This window comes from Temnothorax curvispinosus, unplaced genomic scaffold (assembly GCF_003070985.1).
Source record: "Temnothorax curvispinosus isolate PA1 unplaced genomic scaffold, ASM307098v1 QBEX01006738.1, whole genome shotgun sequence".
NCBI classification, from domain to species: domain Eukaryota; kingdom Metazoa; phylum Arthropoda; class Insecta; order Hymenoptera; family Formicidae; genus Temnothorax; species Temnothorax curvispinosus.
In genome coordinates this window covers 103360-130152 of record NW_020216518.1, presented here as the reverse complement: position 1 = coordinate 130152, position 26793 = coordinate 103360, and the positions used below count along the sequence as shown (strand labels likewise).

At 39.2% G+C, this 26793-nt stretch overlaps 1 protein-coding gene across 2 annotated transcripts in view; it reads left to right on the top strand.

Moving 5' to 3' along the window:
* Window positions 1-26793, top strand: part of LOC112456317 — a 220328-nt gene that overhangs the window by 133574 nt on the left and 59961 nt on the right. For both annotated transcript variants that reach the window (XM_025018773.1, XM_025018772.1), the window contains exon 6: window positions 20167-20279. In XM_025018773.1, the coding sequence (XP_024874541.1) occupies window positions 20167-20279 (113 nt within the window). The remainder of the gene's footprint in view (window positions 1-20166; window positions 20280-26793) is intronic.

The following is a 26793-nucleotide window of genomic DNA, read 5'->3' as shown; positions in this document are numbered from 1 at the left end:
CTTCCCTCGGTTGAATGTAATCTTTCTGATATTTTGGGAAACGATGTATTCGCTGACGAAGCCTCGAGGTACATTTGCGAAAGTGGTCGCAATATGAGACCAATATGTGTTCGGGTAGGATCGAAAAACGAATATTCGGTAATCTCGCTGCGGATTTGGCAGATTTGGATGGTACCTAGGAATGAACCTCTTGAGTTTTTAATTTGTTTAACTTGTGACTACATTTCTAGATTTGTTTAACTTATGACTACATTTCTAGATATATTTTAATTACAAAAAAGACATATGCGCACACATGCACACAAGCATAAGTCTCTTTAGCTTCTCTTTAAAGTGTTTCTAAAACTGTGCAAAAGATACGATACTTTTAAAACGATTAGAACTCAAATAAATATGGATTTCATTTTCGGTTTAGAACTCGCACATTTGCCGACACAAGATTCCATGACATTCACTTTGTATAAAGCAAACAGACATTAATTGGTATCATCGTCGCATTGTCGCGTTAAGAAGCGAGCCGGATCCGCTCCCGGTAACTTGGACTTAGGCGGTCCGAAACCGTCGGAAATCCGTTTTCAGTCCCAGAGCGAAACCGCACTGTTCTCCAAGACACCGCCACCGGGCGAACCTGGGATACGGTCTGGTGATTACGACTTTACGCGAGTTCCTAGCACCCTGTAAACACTTAAGCTTCTCGCTACAGCCAGCAGCCGCAGCAAACTTGCGTCTTGAATAAATATGACTGCGTCTTACGTATCCTATATAAGTGCGATTCCCCTTGAGGGAGAATAGCCCAAACTTGACCGCGCACTCGTTACTTTTTAGTGCGGCAACACACAATGGCAATGGCATAATTATTTCCAGGACGCACCATTGTGAGCGCCGCGCGGGGAATCCCCGCAGGATGCATCGTTACGACAATAAGAAAGCAGATTTCTGTAGTGTTTTCGAATACTATGCATCATGGTAATTATTTTATAACATAAAATAACTTTATTTTTTTAATTAAAACAGCGCTATAAGAAACACATGCCAATAAAAGAAACAAAGAAAAAGCTAGTCTTTAACAGTTATGGGTTTTTATGGAATAACGACGACAAACGATGATATAATTACATCAAAGAAAAGATAAGGGAAACACGCGCTTGAAAAAACGCATCGCGATTGCAGCCACGTATGAAGAGCTTGCGATAATTGATGCGGACATCAATGGGGAACGATTCCACTTTGTTGTGCCCGCGACTTGTTTCTATTCCCGATAATATTAACGGGCCCGTTTTTCTCGCTCGCCACTCATTCTACTCGCGGGCTTTATCACTCGCATTTTACTCGTGCTTTATTATGGCGACTATCGCGCTCGCGATATCGTAACGTCCGAGCGTCGATTCGCGCCCGGTGACGAGTGCGTGTGCATCGATTCGTCGATTTGAAAGCAACCGATTTATTGTCCTCTGCACTGACCCGTGCATTAGAGCCCAGTTCCATTGGACGAATCCGAGGCTTTTCGCGCCCGCTCGGCGTCAAAGCCATTCCCAACTCTGTTCAGCCGCATTGTTAACTAACGATGTGCGCTTTATGCGTACTGGAAACAATGTAAACACGTTATACCACTCGTCGGAGCGGACAAATGGACATGTCCCCTTTCTGCCCGGCGATCGGTTCGAGCGTCCAGTCACGTAAAAACACGCCACGTTAGATTCCAGTCGCGATTTTATGTTTCGCGCGTCCGCATGGTTTAAGGATCGATCCATATTATATCTGATGCTTACAATTTATATGCCAAGACCAGCGGCTGCGTATCCACCGCAATATAATCAAATACATATTTTACATAATTGACGTCAGTTTATGCTTTCACATCGATGCAGTTCGTGTACTTCGAACGAGAAATAATTATACCTCTTCGTAACGATCTTATCGCTATCCGGAAAACATCAGGAATCGAACGAACTATTACGATAATTTCAAATCGGGACAGGCACATATATTGCCCTTATCGGAGAGGAATAATTTCGCCGAGAGAATTGTCGCCCTCAATATCCCCTCCGTCTGCGAAGTTTCCGTCTCCGAGATTCGAGTTATCAGCCTTTCGTCGCAGACGTTGATAGACGTTGGGTGGAGCTGTTATCGTTATCGCGACAAATCACTAGTCGTCCGATCACGCCGTCGCTGCGTATCCTGCCGGCACCGCGCGGCGCCGACACCATTTTTCCCGGTACGGCAGCGGATATTTCCCTCCATTTTTTCGCGAGGGGCAATCCGGCATCATCGTTCGCGGCAACGGGTGGCTGACGTCGCCTGGAGGAGTTAGTCCTGTGACTTGAGAGTGGCTCTCGAGAAAGAGAAAGAGAGGAAGTGCGCGCGATCTTCGCGAAAGCACTAGACTTAAGTCGCGCAGTACACTTTTCTCCCTCTACCTCCTAGCCGAGCGTCTTATCTTACTTCGCTTGAGCGAAGCAAAACACGAAGAAGAGGATATGCCTTCGGTACACACGAGTACCTACGCGTTGCTCTAGTGTACCAGACTGCGAGAGAGAGAGAGAGAGAGAGAGAGAGAGAGAGAGAGAGAGAGAAAAAGAGAGGAGTTGGAAAAAGGGGTTGGAGGGAAGCGGAGGGAAGCTGTTTTGCAAGAGATGACAAAGTGTGGATAGAAAGGAGTACATACAAGATGTAAGGGGCCACTTAAAAATCGATATCCGCGCGCTACACCGTACCACCTCGGCTTGACATTTATAGCAATGCAGTTTACAGTAAATACTTTATTTAAGGCAATATCTCTGCGATCGCATCGCAGCAGAAGAGTGTTGTTAGTCCCGACCTCACGCAAGAGATAAATGTTTAAAAGCCGACGGTGCGTGTAGACGAAATATAATTTTTAACTGCGAAATAGTGGTAACTGCGAGGCGTTTCTTTTAAGGAAATATTCCTCTTTATATTTATATATTTCTAACAAAATATAATTTCTGTATTATCTATATGCGTAATACATCTAGTTTGTAATAATTGTAATTATTATATTGCTGGAAAATTGATATTTTATTAGTTTTCGATTTCGAACATTGACGTAGATATTTTTTCTTATAAAATCAGAATAAATAATCACTTGAAAAATATCGACACGGCAAACTCACGCACAGATAAAATACGCAACGTTAGATACACATATGGCCGAATACCGGATGCTTTGTTGTTAGATAAATAAAAACTGATTTTTTACATATTAAAAAAAAACTGGCGGTTTACTCCCGTTGAATCCACGTACGTTATTTATCCATTCACTGGTAACAAATCTCCTTCGGGCGGATATTTATCACGGCGATACAAAAATATGATTGGTCCAAGTAAACAGTAAATTTAATATTTCATTTCAGATTTTCCGTAATTCTGTCAGCAATGTTTACAAATTATTATTTTCAAATATGCCGTATTTTTCCTGTTTAATATTGTTTCTAATAAGTAATTAGATATCAAATTTTATCTCAGACCGATGTTCTCGTAGAAAAAATGTCTCTTGAAAAATCTGAGTTTTCCAACGTTGCTTATTTTACTTTGCCTCGAGGTAAAAGAAAACGACAAAAATATCTTTCATACACATTCACGCGCGTCCCAACAAAGTTTATATATTGAAGGAAAGACGAAGAAGATAAAATGACAGATACGTTTTTCAGTTATTTACTTAATTAAAATTAAAGTTAGCAAAATGTTATGGCCTGAAAAATGTATTATTGAAGGTATAAACTGTATAAATAATATTTCTATATTAGATTAAACGAATAATACAAGATGACGCAATCGCGATATCTTGCTTATAAAGTAAACAGGATTACACCCATATTCGTATAACCAAGACACAATGCTGTCAAAAGATAGTCATCGTGCATGCTGAGGGAGAATAGCTTCCGCGGTTGAATGAAATGCGGATGGTTGAAGAACGGAATACAAGAAGCTACTTAAGTATAGCGGTTGTGTTCCGTATCGCCGACGCTTCATAAATACAGAAGACCGCATTTACATCCCGTCACCGATGACGCCGAGAATGGCATCGAAAGAAACGAAAGGCACGTCTGGCAGACAAGGCCGAAAACGACAAATTGCGGACTGCGGAGGTGGTGCGTTTCGCGATAGGAGTATTGTATTGCGGAAGAATACACGCGTTTTCTCTCGGACAATCTTACGTCAACGTGGCGTGAAAAAGCAAACGCCGTGGAAATACCGTGCAGCGTGTATACATACGGGAATACTACATATAACGCGAGGGAGATATAAGACGCGATAGAAGGAAGCGATGTTCCTTGTAAGAGGACAACGTGTAGACGACGAGGATTTGCTTGAGATTTATGATTACTGGCAGCGCTTGCACACGGAAATGTAAAGTGCGAGGGTAAATACAAAACGCGAGTGTAGAGCTGTATAAATAAATATCAGGTAGAAAAAAGTCATCCCCGGGATGGTGAACTGCACATAAAATATAAAAATGTGCAAACACACACGAAACGTAAATATCCACCGCTGTCGATAAAGTACATATTTAACTACGTATACGCGTAGAACATCCGCTCGCTATTGCATTATTATTCTCTAACTACTATATTTAGCATCAAAATGAGGATGTACATTGGACGAGCTCTCGTTGATATTTCCGGTAACGAAAAAAATATTTGAATTTGTTCGGCAATTAAAAAAATAACACAGTAGTAATGGAATATCCAACGGAATATGTATCATTTATATACAATATGGTTCGTTGAGTAAATGCGACGCGTGATCGATATGATACAAATGTCCAACAGCGTGCTCGGTGTCACGTATGTATACGGCCCGTTAAACATGAAACGCGAGCAGGACGACCGAAATTCGTAGTCAGTGGAAAATATCCGACGATGACGGGGTACCACTCGTAAAAGCGCGTATCTCACGAAGCGACGCGCGTATTTCACTTCAACAAAACACACACGCGGAGAAAGGACGCATTTCGGGACAACGGCCGCAACTCGGGAGGGAAGGTGGTAGCACGACGGATGCTGAAAGTGTAAGACGCTGTTGGGGAAGACTCGCGTCTCTGGTACGAGGACAAAGTGTGGATGAAAGAAGCGTGGAATACAAAGTCCTACTTAAAGCACGGTACCTACCCCGCCGACCGCAATGCGCGCGGTCCTTTGAGATTTACTTTACACGTCTAGCTTGGAAGATTTACCTTTTAGAACTTACCTCGGCGCTCGCACTTAGGGATTCCCGTGTCCTGTGGCGTGATTTAATCGGCGAGCATTAGCATAGTCTCCCTAGATGAACCGAGGTAGAGCAATGTAATATCAGCACAACGATCTTGTGTAAAAGAATTTCACATATCGTGTCAGTTAAACGCGCGCCGAATCTGTATAGAGGTAGGTATATACAGATCGGAGAGATCTGCACTGAAAACTGACGTTTGTAAAATCTCAGAATTATTACCGGTAGCTCTGAACTTTTTTCGGTGATAAATATGTCGCTGTTTATAATCAAAAAGGACTTTGATTATAAGCCGAAAGACTTTGCAATGGTAAATATATTCGGACGGCAAACGAGCAAAGCGAGATCCTTAAAACGAAAAGGTCTTAGCTTTTTCTTCCCAAGGCAGCCTTTGATGTTCCACTCTTGAAATTCGAGACCTGCGGGTCCGTAGGTTTACGAGAAATTAGCTTGGCGGTTGCAGGCAGCTTGAGAGGACGGTAAATTATCATTCCAAAGGTGGTAATCAGCTTTCATATCTTAGATACATTTCACCCGAGAAGAGCATTCACATATGCATTTATCGCAGATCTACTCATTTCCAACTCGTTTCGCCTGCGAGAGTATCATTTTACACAATTTTTTAAATTCGTCGATGTTTTCCGAAGTAATCTCTAAACCACATATCCTTCATGAAAAATGTATAGATTTATATACTATTGTTCAATCCGCATCGCACTAATTATTATAAATGCATTAAAATAAATGGCCAATTCTTTTAAAACTGTAATCTGATATTCAATACACTAATAAATTTAGTAATCGACATTGAATGTAAAACAAATTGTAATTATAATTAAATATTATTGATATGGAAAAATAAAAAAATTGAAAAATAGAAAGGGGAAGAGAGACATCGCGTTCCTCTATATGTTTCCACGTTCAATTTATCGTATATAAGAGATTATCTTACGTATAACCGATTATTTAAATATATATACATACATTTATATTTAATAATCTATCTGAACAGATTATTATAATTTAGACGATCGTGTGATCGAGAATTTTTATCTGTGACACGATAAATACGTATTAGCGGATATTAAATTATTTCAACAAATTCAATTTATCTTACGTATTAACGGATATAATCACATATAGGTTTATCCTAAATAAATATAACTCAATTTTCAGAGTATATATATATATATATATATACATACTATAGGAAATACCTAAATCTCCATTCCCACCCTTTTAGAGATACAGTATATTTGTAATCCCATTGAATTCGTCCAAATTTAAACAAATTTTTTAATAAAAATTTAAGCAGTATTTTCAAATCGGATTTAAACATTTCGAAGGTAACTATTTATCCTTTTATTGTTATGGATACAATAAACATTTTTTTAGTAATTTGTTTGTAAGTTAAATACGGACCGAATCTGCCGAATATTTAGTTACATTAGTTAAATTGGAAAAACGCGTTTTTGAAATGTTAGATATTTTTATACAATAGCAAATACGGTGGTGATACATAATATAGATATATGTAATAAAAACCGAAATATGATCTCGTGTTACGCGCGCACACATATGCACACATAGAGCTTTTTACTAATTAAATCTTTATTTTAAAAAAATCTCTTTACGTTACCTATTTTAAATAAAAATATAAAATTTACTGGGAAAAAATACTATATTATAACATGGAACAAAAATCCAAGCGTTGCGTGTTGAAAGGATATTTTAATTAAATTAAAGTTTTAATTCAAAGGTTAAATTGACAAAGCCGGTTTCTGCCCATATCGCTTATTATCAAATAAAACATTCGCTTAGGAACTGTAAAATGAGAGTATATGCGGCTCATTTAATTCAGCGCGGAGCGGTGAATTTCACCCCGATGACGCGGGCCATCAAAAATTATGGTCGTCCTATATTACGATACGACCAGAGCGGTAGGCACGAGCGAGCCTGCTGTCGCCGACCTTAATTAATTTGCGTTTTTCCTCGTGATATGCGAATTCCCGGCGCGAAATCTCGGGGTAAATCACGGAGGCGGCCGGCCCGTGGACGGCCTACCGGAATTTGAGGAAATTCCGTCACGTCGGCTTAATACAATCACGTTCGAGTGACGCTTTCGAGAATCGAGATGTCAGTTGCTACGGCTCGCGGGTGAGGAAGGCGAGGATTGGCGTTACGATGGGAAAACTGGGATGTCCGTGGAGAGTGCATCCAACTTAGCTCGCGACGACCCTGGCACCGCTGCACCGTCTCGTTCTCGATCAATGCCCCGCCACCGAAAGGGCGATATTATCGAGATTCTACGAGTCCAATTGTCGACCCCTTTCCATTTCCTTCGATACGGAGGTTATCGACACCCTGTCAACCGTTTCGAGCTTTCTCGCCATGCAGGATGGCCCACTTATACGGAGTCGATTCCCGATGGACAATAACACGACCTTTAATGGAGGTGCGGGAAAGACGCCAACGGGCGATACCCAGGCGCTATCGCGGCTGCGGTTTCGCGAGTAATTACGTTGTGCATGTGCGAAGGCACGGTGCCGGAGAGCCTTTCAGCAAGTGCATCGGAAATTTGGCGGATTCGCCGCTTATCGGCGGCTGCCTTCGGCGGTTGTAGATTCGTTACCAAACTGTACGATCCTCCGATATTAATTAATATGGTTAAGGTTAATTGGAACGAAGTGCACGATGAAACGCAGATTTATTTTTTTTTCTTTCCCGAGAATCCTCTGCCGCGGAACATATCTCCGCAATTGAGTTTTTTGCATTTAAATTTGCAAATTGGCAAAAGCGAGATTCGTATTATTTTCAACTTTATAGGGATAAAGGTACAACGAGAATAAATATTTCCAAATTTATAGTATTATCGTGCGCGTTTCTCCTCACAACGCTGTATAATATTCTTTACAATTATTCCACTGCATTATCATGAAATGTGACCAACATGGTGCGCCGCAGGCCAGTCCGTTTGTAAACGCATAAACGAAATTTTTAATTCGTGCGGTAAACCAAGTAAAAAATGAACTCGACGAGCCTCAGACTGCTCTATCTGTATTGTGAGATATTTCACTTTGTTTGCATGCCGCGGCCTTTCGTTTGATCATAGTTAACTCCGAGATAAAAAGAGCATTGCATTCAGCAATTCATAGTAAATTACACTAATTACGCGCATAAAAGCGAATCGAGAAAAATGCACATTACAGCTTTAACAATCTCGCGTGAGAGATTATTAAAAAGCTGCAAGTATGAAAGATGAAAGATTAATCTATTAGTTATAATAAACTTACTAATAAACGTATGTGAGAGGATCTTTGTCTCTTCAAAAATATCTTTTATTCGCGTTGATGCTAAATGTTTTATTTCGAGAATGTAATAAATGTCATTATAAGTATAATACCTTCATTCAATATCATTAATGAATGTTGTTGATTACTTTTGCTCCATCGGTCCCTCAGAAAATATTACTGCATGATCTGTGTATAGGCGAGCGCCGCTCCTTCACATTGCGGATACGTGTTTTGCGAAATGCAGCCCGCAGCGCTTTTATATGAACCTATGAATCCTATTGTTGAGTTTCCGTATGTATACTCGCAAGACCATGCTGTATTCTCGTACGATGAATTATTCTTTCGGTATCCCGTGCGTATGTGTGTGTGTGTGTGTGTGTGTACGTCAAAAACAAACAACTATACTTACCAATCTGGCAAACGTTAACGAGCAAAAAATTTTTTTATCGCACAGAATCGTGATGAAAAAGGTTGCAGCACAGGAATAAAGAGATTAATTCATTCATTTATTTAATAACCGACTGTGTGAAAATAGAAAGGCATATACACATGAGAATTAAAAATATTAAATATCACGTTGCAAAAGATTCATGTTTCACGGCGATACGAAGCAAATTTGCTGAAATATCAAATCTAAATTATGCTTTTATTTCGCGGGTCAGCATTCTCATAATTTCGAATATTATTTCTCTCTTTTGCTTTAACAATATTCTCGAATTTGCAATTGTTATTTTTTTTTCCCCAAGAATATGGATTAGGTCCTACCTTTACATTGTCTACAACGATTTCACAAGAAACCAGATAACACGAAATCGAAATTAAATTTCTCGTTCTGACTGTACCAGAAGTCTTTCCACGACCTTCGATCTATCGCAATCATCCACCTTATGTCACGAGTAATACGCGGCTTGTTTGTATCCACGTGAAGTTTCATTCGACGCATCCCAACTGTAAAGCGCTAGATGCGCAAAAATGCCTCCCAAGATAACCCGCGATATCGAATTTCATCGATCAAATCGCGAGAGAAGATATAACGTGCGATCGAAAAGGATAATACATATTTTCCGTTTCATTTATATTATTCTAAAATATATAAGCTCATTCATGAAATATTATCTTTATTTCTCTCGTGTTTCTATTACCCTGGTTTTTTTTCTTATATCTTGGCAAGAAATTCTACAGCGATCGTAGTGCACTCATCCACGGCACGTCTACATAAAATTACGCCATTCGACAAATTTTATTTTTCCTATTTAACGGGATTGAAATATAAAATCCTCTAGGTTTGTTGGCAACGCAGCCATGGCTTGAATTGCATTGTGCATAAGCACTAACTTCCATATTTCAAGCAAATGTCCTTGCAACATTTTATTGTTTCGTCGCACGAACTATTTTATGTTGCGCTATATCTTTCTGCGAGAAAAGATACAGATTTTCTGACTTTATGAGCTAGAATAGAACTTTCCAACCATAAATTATATCCTAGTACTGATTTCTTGAGAAAAGATATCAGTTTGTTTAGAAAATTATGTAAATGGAACCGCGACGAGAATTTAACTAAAATAATTAAAACCTCGAATTTTTGGTTATTTGAGAGCCATTGATACACTAAGTTACTAATTATAGAAAACGGCAAAAATTTATTATTTTTATCATTCCCGTGACGCAAGCGATATAAGGAAACGTGTGTAATAAAAACACAAATCATTAATTTCAACTCAACTAAATTTCAATAAATCGTTAATTTCTTGAGCGTTTGAAGATATTTGAATCTGTGGAAGATATCAATTTTCATGAACGTCGTTTCTTCGCCTTTAATACCTTAAATGCACGAGCTCGTGTACGTGCTGGCGTTTACACCCTCTTAACACTTACAGCATATATACGTGCCGATGGTACGTACGTGAACGCGTTGCGTAATACAGTCCATATGATTCAATGAAAATAAAATTTTAAGAATTCGCAGACTTCGTTGAGTCAAATAATATGCTCGTTTATACCTCGTTTTTTCGCAACGTAGCTCACGCTCTATTTATCCTCCTTTCAGTTTGTATTGTCGCACTTAACGAAAAATTGAAAAATCTCCTCAGTATCTCCTTCGCGGATTTTTTTCCCTTTTTTCAGCGTGAAGTTAATGCGCTTCGCAACTTTCACATTTTAAGCTGACAATTTTTGAAACGTGCCGAGTGGAAGTTTAGATCAATACTTTTGCAGTAATGAAAAATAAGATCTCTCTGGAGAGGTATCAAACTTTTTTCACGCCGCTGTACAGTGGACAGGAAAATGAAATAGGACGGGCTATAAAACGAGAAAAACGCTTTACGGTACATCTCGTAGTATCTTTTCCCAGCGATATTTTTCCTCATTTGATATTGGCGATGACAAATACTTTTCTACCAGCTGAATACGCGTACTGCTTATGTATGAGGCAGCAACATTTTTACCATTTCAACCTGTATTTTCTTGATACGTCTATAATTTGTATTAAAATTATAAAAGTTGTCGTTTAGATTCTTTCTTATCTTTTTTTATATATTTGGATATACATAGTAAAGTTCAAAAATCTTCTATCCAAGAGTATAAAAAGGTGATAAAATAAAACTATTTTTATTTTTTAATATATAATTTATCCTTTATTTTAATATATTTTTTAGAACAATAAATTAATTTTTATACACTACTAAAAATTCTGAATTTTTATTCTTAAAATGATTTAACACTACAAAGATTACCTCTTTGTATAGAAAAATTAATTCGTTGTTTTAAAAAATGTACTGAGATAGAGGGTGATTGAAAAATAAAAACAGTTGTTATATTTTATATTCTTGGACTGGAAAACTGTTTTGGACGTATTACGTTTATTATATTATATGTTTCAAATTTCAAACGTTTAAATATATCGTTTTCTTGTATATTATATTCACATGGATGTTACCTATATTTTCTGTGAGCGATGCGAAGCATGTTTTACTTAAATTTCATCACGGCATGTTGGAACTTGAAATAGATTGGCGTCATTTTACGTTGCAGATATAAAATCGGCTCGTGCGAGATAAGCAGCAGCAGTCTGATTTACTCGACGCAGAAAAACTGATCCCGCGATTTTCTTGGACTTTGTGCAATCTTTTCCTTTCTCTCTCTCCCTCTCTCCTGCTTTCTTTTAGCATCGGCAATAACACGTCCGCTACCTATATTCGCGCAGGGAATTTCGTTTGTTGAAAAATTTTATTTCCCGTTGTTCGATGCGATCGAAATGCAAACTCCCGTCGCCATTTCTGGCACCGCATCGGTACTTCCGGTTCGCTCAGCGAGATACGTTATGCACATGCATACGAGATTCTTTCCCCGCGATATAGATTTACGGTAACATTGAGAAAGAATGAAGGAGCATTCAGACGACGAACTTGGTGCTGCAGCCCCTCGCTTTTTTATCCCTGAATTTCTCGCGTGCCTTATTCACGCTCCCTAATCCGTCCTTTATGTTTGTCCGGATCGCTTTTGCACTAATTTTTTTACATTATATCGACGGAAGAATTCCATAATTCTTCACATTACAACGAAGTAAGGATACATCATAACGACCAAAAAGATCCGCATTGCTTATGAGAGTTTAACTATAACTAAATTAGATGTCCAAATGGAGAAAATTGACAAACTTACAAGTTTGTTTCAAACACAGAATTAAAAATAATTTAATCGTCAATTAAATTATTTAAAAACGATTAAATAAAAACTAAAGATATATTTTTTCAAATGTTTTTTATTTCGCATGAATTAGCATAACGTTGTTAATTTGTAATTAAATATTATAGTTGACATCAATGATGTAACCTGAATCGAACAATCGCGATGTTATTCGCATCGATGCAAGAATAAGACGGCGTGAGTTTGCGCTTGCATTTAAGTTTGCACAAACGCGCAAAGACAGTTACGTCGCGTTTATACTCGGGGAGCGATTTTCTAGAACTTCAAGAAAATATTTTAGTATTTGCGTTTCCCCACATGGTGGGGGCGGAAAGGAGGGGGGCGGAGGGGGCAACGTACCAAGAAGGAGGTTACGGCGCATAAGCATCTCTCTTTCGATCGCGCGCACTCGCTTCGATGCTTACATTCGTCTGGAAATATATAGTTACGGCAAAGGGAACGTTTATCCACACGCAATGTGAGATTCTCCCAGGGAAACATGGATTTGCAAGTGCTACATCGTATGAGCGCGAAGAAGCTTTCTGACAGGGCCCCCTTTTTAACCTCGCTGCTCCGTCTACGCGAACACACATCTTCCGTTTCCTTCTTCGTTTGCTTTACAGAACGCTTTTCGATCGCCTTTTATTTCATTTTTCTTCCCCTTTCCTCTTTCTTTCCTTTTTTTTCTTTAAGTTGCCGCAAGAGGTTTATCGATTCTACAAGGCTGAACGTAACGGAAATGTCGAGCATAAATCCTTTAAAATACGAAATAATTTTCTTCGTATTTTCGGTAATTGTTGATAGGAATAAGTATGTTTGTTTCGTTTGAAATTAAATAAATCAGTATCTGTTACCGTATCGATTACGGGTTATTTCTTTGGCGATTTCGACTTGGGTGGTATTCGACCGCAGCAAAGCACGGCAGATCTTATAGCAACGCGATTAAAAGTAAAAGATCGATATATCGCATAGTAATATATCATGCCTTGAAGCAGCCGCAGAGAACCGTACGGAATATAATCTTCATGCCTTTCATATCAGAGGATCCTTTTCGACATGAAATACGTTCTTTCCATAAAAGTTATTGATTCACCCTCTACGCGTGATCGCACCCATGTAGCCATATATGGAAAAGAGATCTCGGCGAACGGGTGCAGCGTGTCCTCGACAATGTGTGTTTAGAAAAAGCAATCGCCGAAAGTGGCGAAGCTATACGTCATTTATGCAAGAATTTGTTCGCCGACCGACCGACCGACCTCGTCGCCGCGCGTGTTTCGCGCACTCGTCTTCCGCTCTCGATCTCGTCATCATTCTCGGCGTTTTATAGATACGTCTTTTGCAACGTCAGATCGATGAGTGCCTACGCTTTCTCGCATTCAAGCTATGCACATACATTTGCCACGAGGGCAATACGTACGATTCGACGAAGGATGAAGAAACGTTTCGACAAAGCTGCCAGATCCCAATCTCCTCTTTCTCTCTCTCTCTTTCTCTCCCTCTAGTTCTCCCACCGCGGTCTTAGAATGTCTCGCACGCTTCCTCGCTTCGTTTATTTCCTTTACATCCGGCGCGGCTTTCGATCCGCGACTTTTACTTTGCCATGCCAAGCGGTTGTCGAAGTGTTTTGTAATCCCGGAAAAGACGTGCCCCGCGAGAAAATTGATTTTACACCCGGGCGCGCGTTCTGTCATGTTCTAAAACGCAACGCCTTCGAGGATGGCGAGCCAGTGATCCTTTTCACGCTTGTCGTATTTCTTCAAGTCTGAATCATAATATATTGATGGTAACAGTGACTAGTGATTCAATAACAATTTGGTTTTATCATACTAATAGAAAATCAATGAAAAGTTTTCACGTACAAAGGAATACAACTTAATCACCTATTGTTAATAATAAAAAATGATTAATTTTTAGTTTTTTATTATTGATGACTGACGTAACTTATAAATTGAATCTTTAAAGAGGACGAGTATTTCGTAGATTTATTAAAATTAATAAAATAAAAAGAGAGAGAGATCAGTCTCCAAATTTTCTCTGACTCTTGAGCAAGTGATATCTGTGGCTTCGTAAACATTTATGAAATTGAATCTTTTTAATTACTAATATTGCCACGTAAAATGTATTAACTCACGCTAATGAAGAACGAGACCACAGGGCGTATATATGCAATATTTATTATTGGTCTCATGCTGTTTGAACCGTTCAACCGTACTCTCAATTACCAGCAAATTTCACGTGGTTGCGGTACTGTAGGGGTAGGGTATTCGCGAGTCAGACGATCATGCATGGCGTAGTTAAACAGAAAATTAAATTTTTAAAAAATGTTGAGGAAAAAATTAAGGGATTTAGACATTTTAGACACGGTTAATAAATTGTATATATTTATAGTGTACGTAAGTGTACCATATACCATATTACTAACCGAGAAACATAAAATCTTTATGTACATTTTTAATTTTACGTGTAATATTTTATAACAACTCGCAATACTTTGAAGCATAAAGTGAATCACATAAGTATAGTAGCGCGCTATAATTATTAAATTTGACGCGACATTGGATATTTTACGAAATTTGTTTAATATAGAACTGTTAAACGTCTTTTAATTTCGCGTTCACGAGGATACGCGTTACGAAACTATACTTTAATTACACAGACTATACTTCTCGAAACTTGACTATCGCAATATACCGGCGATCGAAATTCGTGATAAATGCCACGCGGCGCATCATCGTGTGATGGACCGCTGAAAATTTCGGAGCTGCACACACTCGAGGCCAGTCCAGGCGAGTTAAGTGTTTCCGCGCGAAAGCCCTATTTAAATCGCGATTATACGCGGCAAAAATCCCAACGCGTCCGCGTAGAACGCGCATATACCAAACAGAATGAAATTTAGTTGGCCAATTACCAAGATAATAAGCTTTGAAAATTAAGCATAATAACCGGCTGGTTTGGCGCGCGAAAGGATTATTAATGCAAATGAAATCAATAAGCGGATGAACGAAAGGTTGGCCGAATTGCGCACGGTTCGCCGAGCACTGTGCGTTGCTGTTGCGAGAGAATTTAATCATGATACTTGTCCATGATACTTAATATTTGTTCACTAATTGCTACGCGTCATATATATCCGCAATTCATTTTCCTCACATTACTTTATTGTCTTTTATCCGTCCGCGTGGTATTATCGCTTTGTCACTTCTATTCCATTTTTCTGCATTACATTTTCTGCTTAGTCATTATCTCGCGCCGCTCGCTCGCACCTACATTTTATGGATGCGAGAACAAAATTTAATGTCGTTGAAAGTGTTTTCTCATTGTCACGGACCGTTGTCGTTTCCTACATACGTAGAATTTGAGCGAATTTCCTGTTTGCAATATATTTTTCTCAGCAAGAACGAGACGATATAAGACTTCGAGGGTAGTGCAAATACGGTGCCCCGTGAAAAGTTTATTTTCGAAGGTTTCCAACACGATCGAAATTCGGATCAGATCGTGGGAAGAAGTTCGTTACAGTAACGAACTAGCAAACCTTTTACCGGACCTGTGCGCGCCCGACTCCTTAATTTTGTTCTCCAAGTAAAGAAGCGTCTGGTCTGTTATTGAGCAAATCCACACCCACACACCCACACACCCACACACACACACACACACACGTATTCACATATACATACGCGCGCATCTGCAATGAACGAGCACAAACTTCTTTAAACGAGCGACTATATGAGCGTGAAAAATATACTTTATAAGTGCCAAACTTCGCTATTAGCTGGCCCTTTTCGGGTAATTTCGCAAAAGCTTTGAATATTGGTTTCGAAAAAATTGTTCATTCTTCGCAAAAGTTCACGCGACAGCGTGACTAAACTTCTAAGGTATAAAAATTGATATCGTGGTTGTAGCTGAAGTTTGAAGCATTCTTGGAGCAAAAATTAAAAATTTGTTCTAATAGAAAAGAATTTACGGTATAGAAAGAAATATACATATTTATATAAAGACAATAGAATTAGAACAAAACACGCGCGGATATTTCGAATTAAACGGAGCAGTTTTGAGACTGCTAACAAACCATCTTATTCTTACAATCAGAAATCTTAAAGATTGTCCTCGCATCTATATATTTTATCATAAGACAAGGAATCAGCGTTTTCGTGAAGATTTTATTTTATCTTTTATTATTTGTTTATTAATTTTAAATTGGTTTTTTGTCATAATTTTATTCTTTTTATATAAATATATTTCTTTTTCTTATCCTTTTTAATTGAGGCAAATTTTTAATTTTTCACTATGAACGCTCCAAACTTTAACTATATTATCGTGGACCGTATAAATCAAGACATCTCTACCTAACGCGATTTTTTCTAATGAAAAGATAAGCACTTTCTACTCCTGATTGATGTCGTGCTTTGAGGATAATAGATTAATATTGCGAAAAATATAAATCCACCTCATTCAAGTGTGCTATATTTATACGTTCTTCGTTCTCTTTACCTCAAGTATAAAAAGTAAAGTATTTTTTCTGTATGTTGTTAAGGACTCAATGGTTTTATCAACTTTTTATATCGCAAACAGAAGTACATTTAAGTTTAATTAAACACAAGAAAATATATGCACGCGTTTGCGAAAACTTTTTGTAAATATTTCCTGTAGAAAAAATATAGTAGGTCACAATAATTTAATATGTCATTTTCAAGCAGCACGGATTTTACTTCATTTACGAAAATTGATGTTTGGATCGTGTAGAGGTAGAGTGTTTGCAGAATGTTCTTCGGCTTTCACGGGAATCAACGCTGAGCTGTAAAGATTTGCATTTTAATCTTCATACCAACATTGAGAAGTTCTTCTCGTACTTTGCGAGACATTTTGAAATACAAGATCTTTGCAATAACAGAGAGAAGATTCTGGGTAAAAATGCGCTGACGTTTAAATAAACTTGATATAATACAATAAAACATGATGAAATTACGATTGAATTAAAAACATGCGGTAATTACTTAAATTAAATTTTGATAATTTTAAATCTATCACGCTCAATGCTTTTAATATAATCTCACACTTTGTACTAGAAAGTTACAAAAGCAATTTAAAGTCTTTGTTACGAGACACATTTCTTTAACAATAGCTATTTCATAATGTACGCGTAATAAAGTTTATCGCCCACGATTAAAATTTTTGCGGACGATAAAATTTCTCTGTATTCCAGTAGGATGGGAATTTTCTTCGAGTCGCGAACAAATTGTGATTCTGTGCTCATGAAATCCTCGAAGGCTCACTCGCTTCATGGAACTTTATAAGTCCCATCTCACGGTTCTCGCTGGCATCTGCGTAGAAATTTACGCGCGGTTTCGCCATAACGTGGATATCGACTCGTCCCCGTCCACGAGAATAAACCTACTTTAATGGCATACTGAATCGGTTTAACGTCTCGATAGATGCCGAAAAGGATTTTACTCTCACAGGGAACGCTGCCGACGCTTTCGTCTAATGCTTTCCAAAATTTGCATTCTAATCTTTGTAAACCCCGCAGGGATTACCGCCGCCGTCTTCTTTCATCGTCCCGAGGATTTGCTTAACCTCGGCTTTCTTTGAAAGGCGATTCTCTCCGTTCTACCCGCAATCGATATATAACATTTTACGGAATCTCCCCTAAAGTGCATGCTTTGTAACACGGAAAATATATTAGAAAATATGCAGAGTATATAAATTAATATTTAAACCGAAATATATGTCTTATAAGTACTTATAGAAGTTTATAAGTATATAGAATTTGTAAGTGCTTCCATTATATTAATATTTATTATAATAAATCATACACTTCTTAACAGCATCTGGGCAAGATTAATATATACATAGTAATGGCATGCATTATTACATAATGGTATTTTCTGACGATGAAAGTTTATCGTGAATCGTATATTCTATCGAATAGTAAATCAATTAAAGTCTGGAGAATTAGGTAAAACTCAATATCAGTTTCGAGCGTTCAGAAAATTACCGTAATAAATGCCGCCTGATATTATTAGCACCTAGAAACGTCGCAAGTTTCGGAACGCATCGCGAAAGGTTAGCCGCCGGATTGGCCGCTAATCAAATACAGGATAGATGAGGGGGCGAAGGTAGAAGATTTATTGTAAGTAAATACAATTAGGAGTTACGAGTGCCTTCGAGTAACCTTTGGCCCCAGCTGACGCTAACCCAACTACAGCGAACCTGACCTAACTAAATAATCGAATTAGAGGTGCCTTCTACCGCGATGGCGCCCCTCCCTCCCTCCCACCGCTACCGAAGTCCATTCCTCGTCTTCTCCTCATCCACTTCTAACTTACATTCGACACGATCTCCGGACCGTATTCGCGGGATTAGTCCTGGGATAGTAAATTGACTGTGGCTTGACGACGGACACGATTTCTCAGGTGTTGCGATAGTTGTTCGTCGACATGATCTTCGTCAGACTGGGTCTGAAGTCTGAATAGGAAATTTGAGGGCATCGAAAACGTAAGAGATCTCTTTAAGAGTATCGGCATAATGTAAACTGTTAACATCTTGTTGAACATGCATAGACAAAAAAAATGAAAATGAGAATAAATGTAAAAGAAATTATTTTTTAAATCAAAATTTGTCTTCTGTTAAGTATATATTTGATGATTGAGTTGACATATAATTTTGTATCGATAAAATTTGCAAAACTTTTATCTTGGATTTTCCGTTTTCTAAAGGAATGAAAGAAACATCGCTTTTCCATAATCCTTCTCGAAAGGATATAGGCATCGCTTTACCCGCGGAGAAATTCGTATGCACGACGTTTCTCACAAAGTGCGAAGTTCCTTCGCGACAAAGTTGGGGATATCGATACTCAGCGATTCGACGAAACACTACGCCCTGCCTGCTTTCTAAACAGCTTTCGAGCGCGACAAACGATCCCCTCAGTTCCCGATCGACATCTGATCAATCTCGACGAAACATCGCGCCTTCTTTGAGAACGCGACTCCTCGCGTTGAAAATATATACAACTTCCCTCGTCGTCCTCCAGCGAAAGTTTCCGAGCTTACAGCTATTCGCGATAACGAAACTTTCGCTTGTCCGAGTTTCTAGCAAGGAGTTCGCACTTTGTGCAATGACATATTGACACGCATTTCAAATGCAGTGCAATTCTAAGTTCGCGCGTCTCTCGATCGCGATCCCCGTTGTTTCGGAGATTTAATTTGATGATAATGAAATTTTCTATGAAATCGAGATTAATTAAACGGAGAATCTGTGAAATTTTCTTTATGTACGAAGGGTCTGAAAGTAAAAGATAATGATAGATGATAAATAACGAATAAAAGCAAGTAGGAAAAGACTGAAAATAAAAAAATAATACATAGTTCATAAATAATAATTATTTCGACAGGCTAATAGGACATGTCAAGAAATCTGTCATTTGCAGATTGCGGATAACACAAGTAGATAAGCGATCATTGATTTATAACGGCTGGCAAATGGCTACGTCACCGCGTATTCATCGCGAATTGTTCGTTTTATATCTGCCGAATTTCTTGAAGCCCGCTTGAAAGGGCCCTTTTTATTGGCGGGCTATCGGCTGAAACCGCGCGCCACGTCCGATAAGGGCGGCCCCGTCAATAAAAGCGCATCGATGATTTACGAGCCGTATGCGGAATGATGACAAAAACAGGCCGCAATAAATCGCGCGAGTACATCGGGCCGCCGCCGCGGGTTATTTGCTGTATATCACTTTGAAAGAATCCGTAAATTTGCCTGCCGCGCGCCAAGATCTCGTCGTAAATACCGTGATCGTGGCGATCGTGGCCATAGGTCGGCGCGCGTAGCGAAGCGGACGGCGGGCTCGCGCGACCCGTAGTAATTTATCACGCTAACGTTTTCTTTTATTGTCGCGACGCATAAAAACCGGCGCCCGGTTACGTGCGCAGACGAATTGTACGCTAACATACGAAACGTGCGTGTGTTTCAGGATAAATGAGAACACAACGCGGTCCCAGTTCCTGGCCTACTTCAGCTTCTCGTCCAAAGCGAGCACGTCTGTCGGCTGGCCGGTGAGGGGCGGACATCTGGTTAACAATACGGGTAAGATATTTAGCTCGCTTTTGTGATGAAAAATGAAATTATGTTATACGCTTCTAACGCTCAGCTTTTCGGACGTGTATTTTCCATTTGAATTTCGTACAGCGTATTACTCGACGCTGACAATTCTGGCGACTAAATCCCTGTTATCTGGTGATGCATGAAAAATATTCTGAGGATTTTCTGTAGAATTATTTGTAATTGACGACAACATGACTGTTTTGAATTATATTGAATTTAATAGCTGTAGAAAAAAAAAGTTAACATTTTGTTCCCGTTTTCTTGTTACGTTTTACGTCAATGTTTGATATCGATGAAATTGCGTCGGATCTCATATTATCGCGGAACCGATAACGCGCCTAAAGTCACGAGGCAATCACGAAAGCGGCGATCTGTTGAACAAGTGAGATTATGGTGCTAACGTAAACTTGGTCGCCCAGCCGCGTTCGCTACACGCCCTGTTTCGGACCGCTCCTATCATAGACTATTGCTCAAACTACACGCCAACAACCTAGTTCACTATCGACTCCCTCATGACGGTAACTTCATCTTCTTGTAAATTACACCCCGTGGTGTGGCTTATCACGCGGAATGCTCAACTGCACGGGCAATCTACGTAGATAGCGTTCTTCTTAACACCCCGGTGACAAATTTGCACGAGCCGACAAGAGTAAAGTTTTCTGATACCATTTACGAGTACGCAACTACTTGCGCGCGCGCGTTCCCTCTTTCCACGAGGGAACGAAGGGCGAAGCATTTTCGGAGATTCTCAGAGTAAATAAAACCTTCCTCGCACAATATTTTTGCGAATCAAACGGAAGCGAGTGTATATATATATATATCCCCTCGTGAATTGGGGGAGCAATTTTATTCGTATCTCCCTGAAAGCCATGTGAAAACGGAAACAAACTATTTAACTAACTCGCTAAAGCGTAAACCTCGTATAGTATGTTCGCAAATTATCGATGCGCGTTTTGCATGTAAAATCGAGTTACGCGTTAACCTTGTTGCCTTACTCGATTAAAGCATACATTGGCGAAACGTTCGTCAGAACCTCCAGCGTGTCTCCTGTAAAATTCACAACGAAAAATCAGAACCGCGACGAAAAAGGAGAAACAATTTGTAACGTCAGTTTTTGTATACGTGTTGCGTATTCTTCTCCCATGATGCGAAATCCGAATGAAACGTTGGAAACGGCATAGCTTTCGAACATTCTCGTCCACGTTGGCTGCGTTCAGTGGAAAAAGCAGCTCAGTGATTCTTTAATATGATTTAATATGATTTTTGCCTTTGGTTCTTCTCCGGCTCTAATTGTAGAAACCGATCGTAATAAAGAATCGTTGAGCGCTCACTGAGCTGCTTCTTCCGCTGAACGCAGCCAATGACGATTTTGGAAACGGCTATCGGATAAAGTTGGAAAACATGAATAGCGAGCGCTGCGGGAAAAGGAGGAGTAGCTAGAACGTGCAAATTTACCTGCGCGAGCAGCGCGGAGGGATAATTTCTTCTTTCCCTTAGTTAGTGCGAAAATTATACGAGCTTAAGTGCGGACCGGCCCGCGCTTTAAGCGAATGAGGGAACGTTCGGCTCTCCGAAGCCATTTAACCATCGAAAGCGTTACCGGGCTAAATCGCGAATATCGATCCTCCTCGGCACGACTGTGCGATCTTTATCTTTAAATGCGACGGGCTTCTAATCTCCAACGTAATCGATGCTTCTCTGTACAGGTCCAGTCTGGGTTATCTTGAGATGAGACCAGAGCTCAGTTAGGATTCTTTTAAGATAGTTGAAATAGAATATTCTTATGTTATTTAGAATATATATATATAATTTTCGTAACAAAAGGAACAAAATGAATAGTTTAGGAGTTGAATTTTTATCATATTTGTACTATTAAAAGATTCTCCTCTGGCGCATCTATTTATAAATAACTTTTTTTACTTACAATCGATTGATGACTTATACAATTTGATCACACAGCGTGCTTATATCCTTTTAATAGCTGTACTGTGTAAGTTGCAGATGCTGTAGGTAGCGAGAAAATTGAAAAGCCCTTTTAAAAAAATTGCACGACGCTCTTATGAGAAAAGTTTTGTTGTATATATATATGTGCCTTTGGACTTTCGCGTCTAGTAATATTGTGTAATGACGTACCAGAGTTCTTTGACTTACCGTCACCCCGAGAAATCCGTCATACGCCGCATTCGCGAACAGCCGGTGTGCCGAACCTACAAAAAATAAAAAAAATACGCAAGAACTTGGTTATTATTACATTTCTTATTGCACTTTTACAAACCCATTCTCTGTAGTTCTCAAACTGAAATTTATAACATTTGTGTTATGCACGTACATAAGTTACAGGCATTATCTTTAATTTCTGATAATGTTTTAAGTAGTCTTAAGTTGAAAAAAAAAAAGAAAACCGTATACCTATGCACAAAAATATTTGTAGAGTATACTTTATATTATTTTTTTATTAACACGTTTCCCAGTCGGATTTGTATAAGTTTGATCCCAATCGGAAATATTACCAAAAACCTTTCGTATTATATAAAATATCACTTATTGTTAGCATTGCGCGTTTGAATGATTGTACGACAAAAGAGTCCAAGGAAATAGTATAACGGACAATCAGCAATTTTTGTCGAGATGTCGCGCGGTGGCTGAAAAGCCGTGTGTCAAGAGCAGGAAAGCGGCGAGAGAAAGACGTAGTGACAGTGAAAGCGACTCCGATGAGGTCTTCCCTCCATACGGCGAGCTGTAACGAGATGACAACGATTCTCGATTATTCCTGGGAGAAGGCCGCGTCGGACCTACGATCCATATGCACGGAACGTACGACCGGGAGACGTGACTGTCACTCCGCCATCCGGATGAGAGAGGTCTTTTTTTTACGTCGGCCCACGTCCTATTGGGAAACGTGCGAGAGGCAGCGAACGTAGGGCAGAAGGGCGAACGAAGAGCCACGGGAAAGGGTGTCCTCGACAGAGGGGACGAAAGACAGCGCGCGGATAAAAGTAGAGAGAGAAAGAGAGGAGGGAGGGAGGCAACATCAGGCGCCACCCGATTGACAAACAGATCAATCGTGGGTAGAAAGACGATCTCGCAGTCTTACCCGCTCGACCTGGCTTTTTCTCTTTCTTTTTCTTACTCTCTCTCTTTTTCTCGCTCTTTCCCTTTCTCTCAATCCCTCTTTTTCTTTTGATTTTTCCACATGAGCATTTACTTACGCAGCCCGCGCGCTCACTTGCTGGACGAGGGAAGGGAGAGTCGGCCCTTCCATTCTCGAATTTATCTCCCGCTCCCGCAGAAGAACTGGCCGACGTCTTCCTGGGTGATTTATAAGAAGAGGAAGCTATTGTACAACGAAGAAAGGCTGATGCCTAAAGAGAATATTATTTTTAGAATGCACCGATATGTGTCTTATGCCGGGCGTAAATCGCAAAAAGAGAAACAACATTTACATATAGATACTTCAAGTCTGTTTTTAATCTAACCGGATTTGATTTACGATCTGCTTATACATGTTTGTCTACAATTATTCTGAATTGATTATGCATTTATTCATCGTGTGTTATAATTAATGTACAAGGTATTTAAAATGTAAGAAATCAGACTGATATACGAGGTCTATTCAAAAAGTTCCCGAACTTTGTCCTTATAATTTTTGGAGGTTTACTTACAACTTATTCAGTCTTATCTCCTACGAAATATGTTCCTGTTCGGTTAAAAAACACCAGTTCTGGAGGCAGTTCTGACGTTTGTCGGGATCGCACATAAATCCGTCTGCGAATTTTCCTTGATGTCCTTAATTGTGTCGAATTTTCGGTCTTTCAACGTGGATTTCAGTTTTGGAAAAAAAAAAAAAGTCCGCAAGAGCCAAATCATGGGAGTAGGGAAGCTGAATAAACACAATAATCTTTGTTTTCGTGCAGACGTTACGAATCAGCAGTGATGCGTGGGCGAGCGCGCTGTCGTGATGAAGGAACTATGAATTGCCTTTCCACAGTTCAGGCCTTTTTCCCTTGATATTTTCTCGACCTAACCTACGCGAACTTCTCTTTTCGAAACAAAATTCACGTTGAAAGGTCAAAGGATTCGACACTTGAAGACATCAAAGAAAATTCGCAAACGGACTTACGCGATTCCGAAAAACGCGTACCAGAACTGCTTCCCGAAGTGGAAACGACTTTGAAAGCGATGTATCAATCAAAAAGGAACATATTTCGAAGGAAAGAGTGCTAAAATAAGTTGTAAGCAAAATCCCAAAAATTATAAATACAAAAGACAATGTCAATGTTGTTTAACTGATGAAGGCGATTAGTAAGAAACCCGGCCAATCTATAAACCTGTACTATCGTCTGTATTCGACGCTGTTTCTTTCTTTTCTTTTTCGTACAATCGCACGGTCACGTAAACTGCACTTACGGGAGAAGTGCTCTTAGCCGGCGCAGTTAAGATAGATTATTCCACTGAAATTCCGGCGCAAATCACAGCGCATTTCTTTACGTATAACATTTACTACTGAAATTCCAGCGGATTTCGTCTTATTTTTGTATTAAGAGAACTATAATTAAAGTTCGTAATTATTAACAATGCCAGAAAATCTCTCTCTGCATAAAAAAATTAATACAGAAAAAAAAGAATGAGAAATAAAAGAGATATTTTTTTAGTAAATAACTCTATTTAGTTAGAATATATTTTGTAAGTCTGCTATTACGTTGTTTATATTTCGCCAAATATGTTTTTCATAAAACTTATAATTGGGTTAGTAAAACGTGCTTTTTACATGTACTATTTCAATAATGTATACATACATATATGTAGGCATCTTCTAATTTTCCAATTCACAAACATTCATCTGGCAAGTAAAACGCGTCGGCAAACATTTGCCCAAACCAAATTAACGCAGGATATTCATTATTTCACAGCGTTTTTCCATGATTTCCTACTGTCCAGTTAAAAACCAAAACCTATAGTCAACGGTCAACGATTACCTGCGAATTTTGGCGAAAACTGCTCGCTCTGAGTTGTACAACTGCAGTTAATTAATTAAATAAATATTCGTCAAAATGCAGATATATTATAACTTCCACGCGAAATTAAAATTTAGACAAAATATTATAAAATCGGGAACTTTCACGTTATAAAAAAATTGAAATCTACATTTTGTGTGTGAAGAAAAAATTCGCGCTTGTTCGAAGACCGACACTCGCTGAAAAGTTAATTGTCCTTATTGCAAGTTTGCCCCGTTGTTTCCTTTTTTTCATTCCTCTCCGCGTTCAACGCCTATGCAATTTTTGCAGCTTTTCCGCCTGAAACGCAACGCGCGATGTTTCGGGTCGCAAGCCCCGCCGCTTCATCGTGCCGCAAGTTTCTCCGGCGAGTGAATAGAGCGAAAAAAAAGGAGAAGATTCCCCCGTGGAAAAATTTCGTCGACTCGCGAAAACTCCGCGGGAACTGCGCGGGAGGAATGAACATCCTCTCTCCTTCCACCTTTTCTTTTCCTTACAGCATTTCTGCCTTGGGTTCGTTACGGGGCGCCGCGAAGGAAAGTCTTCGCGCGTCTTCTGGCGAACATTTACATAGAGTCCTCACTTTCTCTCCTCCCTTCTATCGCCGTATTAAAGCATTTCACCTTTGCGCACTTAAAGGCACAAGCGCGGGAAGTGAGTTTCTCGGCAGGGGCATCTCCTCTAACGTGGCAATTGCGCTCGCTTTACGAAGAATCGGCTGACGATGTTTATATTAATGCGTTATTGCGTAAAAATATAGTTATGTATCTTGTTTTTTATTTACTCTCTTACACAGCAAATCCAAGTGTGTTATTTTAGCTTTAGCTGAAGCTCTTCCTCCATACTTCTTGCTCCGTTTTAAATTATGCCATTTAACACGATTGAACGTATTAACTTTTAATTTAATACGATTAAACGTGTTAAATGACGTGATTTAACACATAAAGAAACATGTAAAAAGAGCTTCAGTCTAATGTGTTATTTTTTAAACGTTTATACGTAAAAATGACACACTTGGATTTGCAGTGTAGCGATTCAAAGCCTTGTTACAAAGTAATGCACCTGGATGTCATTTTTTAAGTTGACTTTTCATTAAAGTTTACTTTTTCTGCCTGCTAAATCATGCGCGGTATGGGCTTGTACTCAGCGCCACTCCTTATACACGATAAAATAAAAAAAATGTTAAATCGTGTAAAACATTCTTTTGTTAATATTCGCTACAGGAAAAAGACAAGGTCGACGAATATTACCTGCGGGTTATCGCAGTTATATTTATATCACGCAGTAGTGTCGCGAAACTTTTCCTTTGATGTCATTAGCACGGTTATCCGTTTGAGCCGTGTCCGCGCTAACGAGGCAACTTTCCGAGCAAACTAACGCTTGGTTAATAAAACTCGATACTCTTTCAATTACACGTACAATTAACGAGCTTGAGAACTTTTTTAAAAGCCAAACAATTGACGCCCATTAACTATACGATTCAATTTTCGTTCGATTGATCG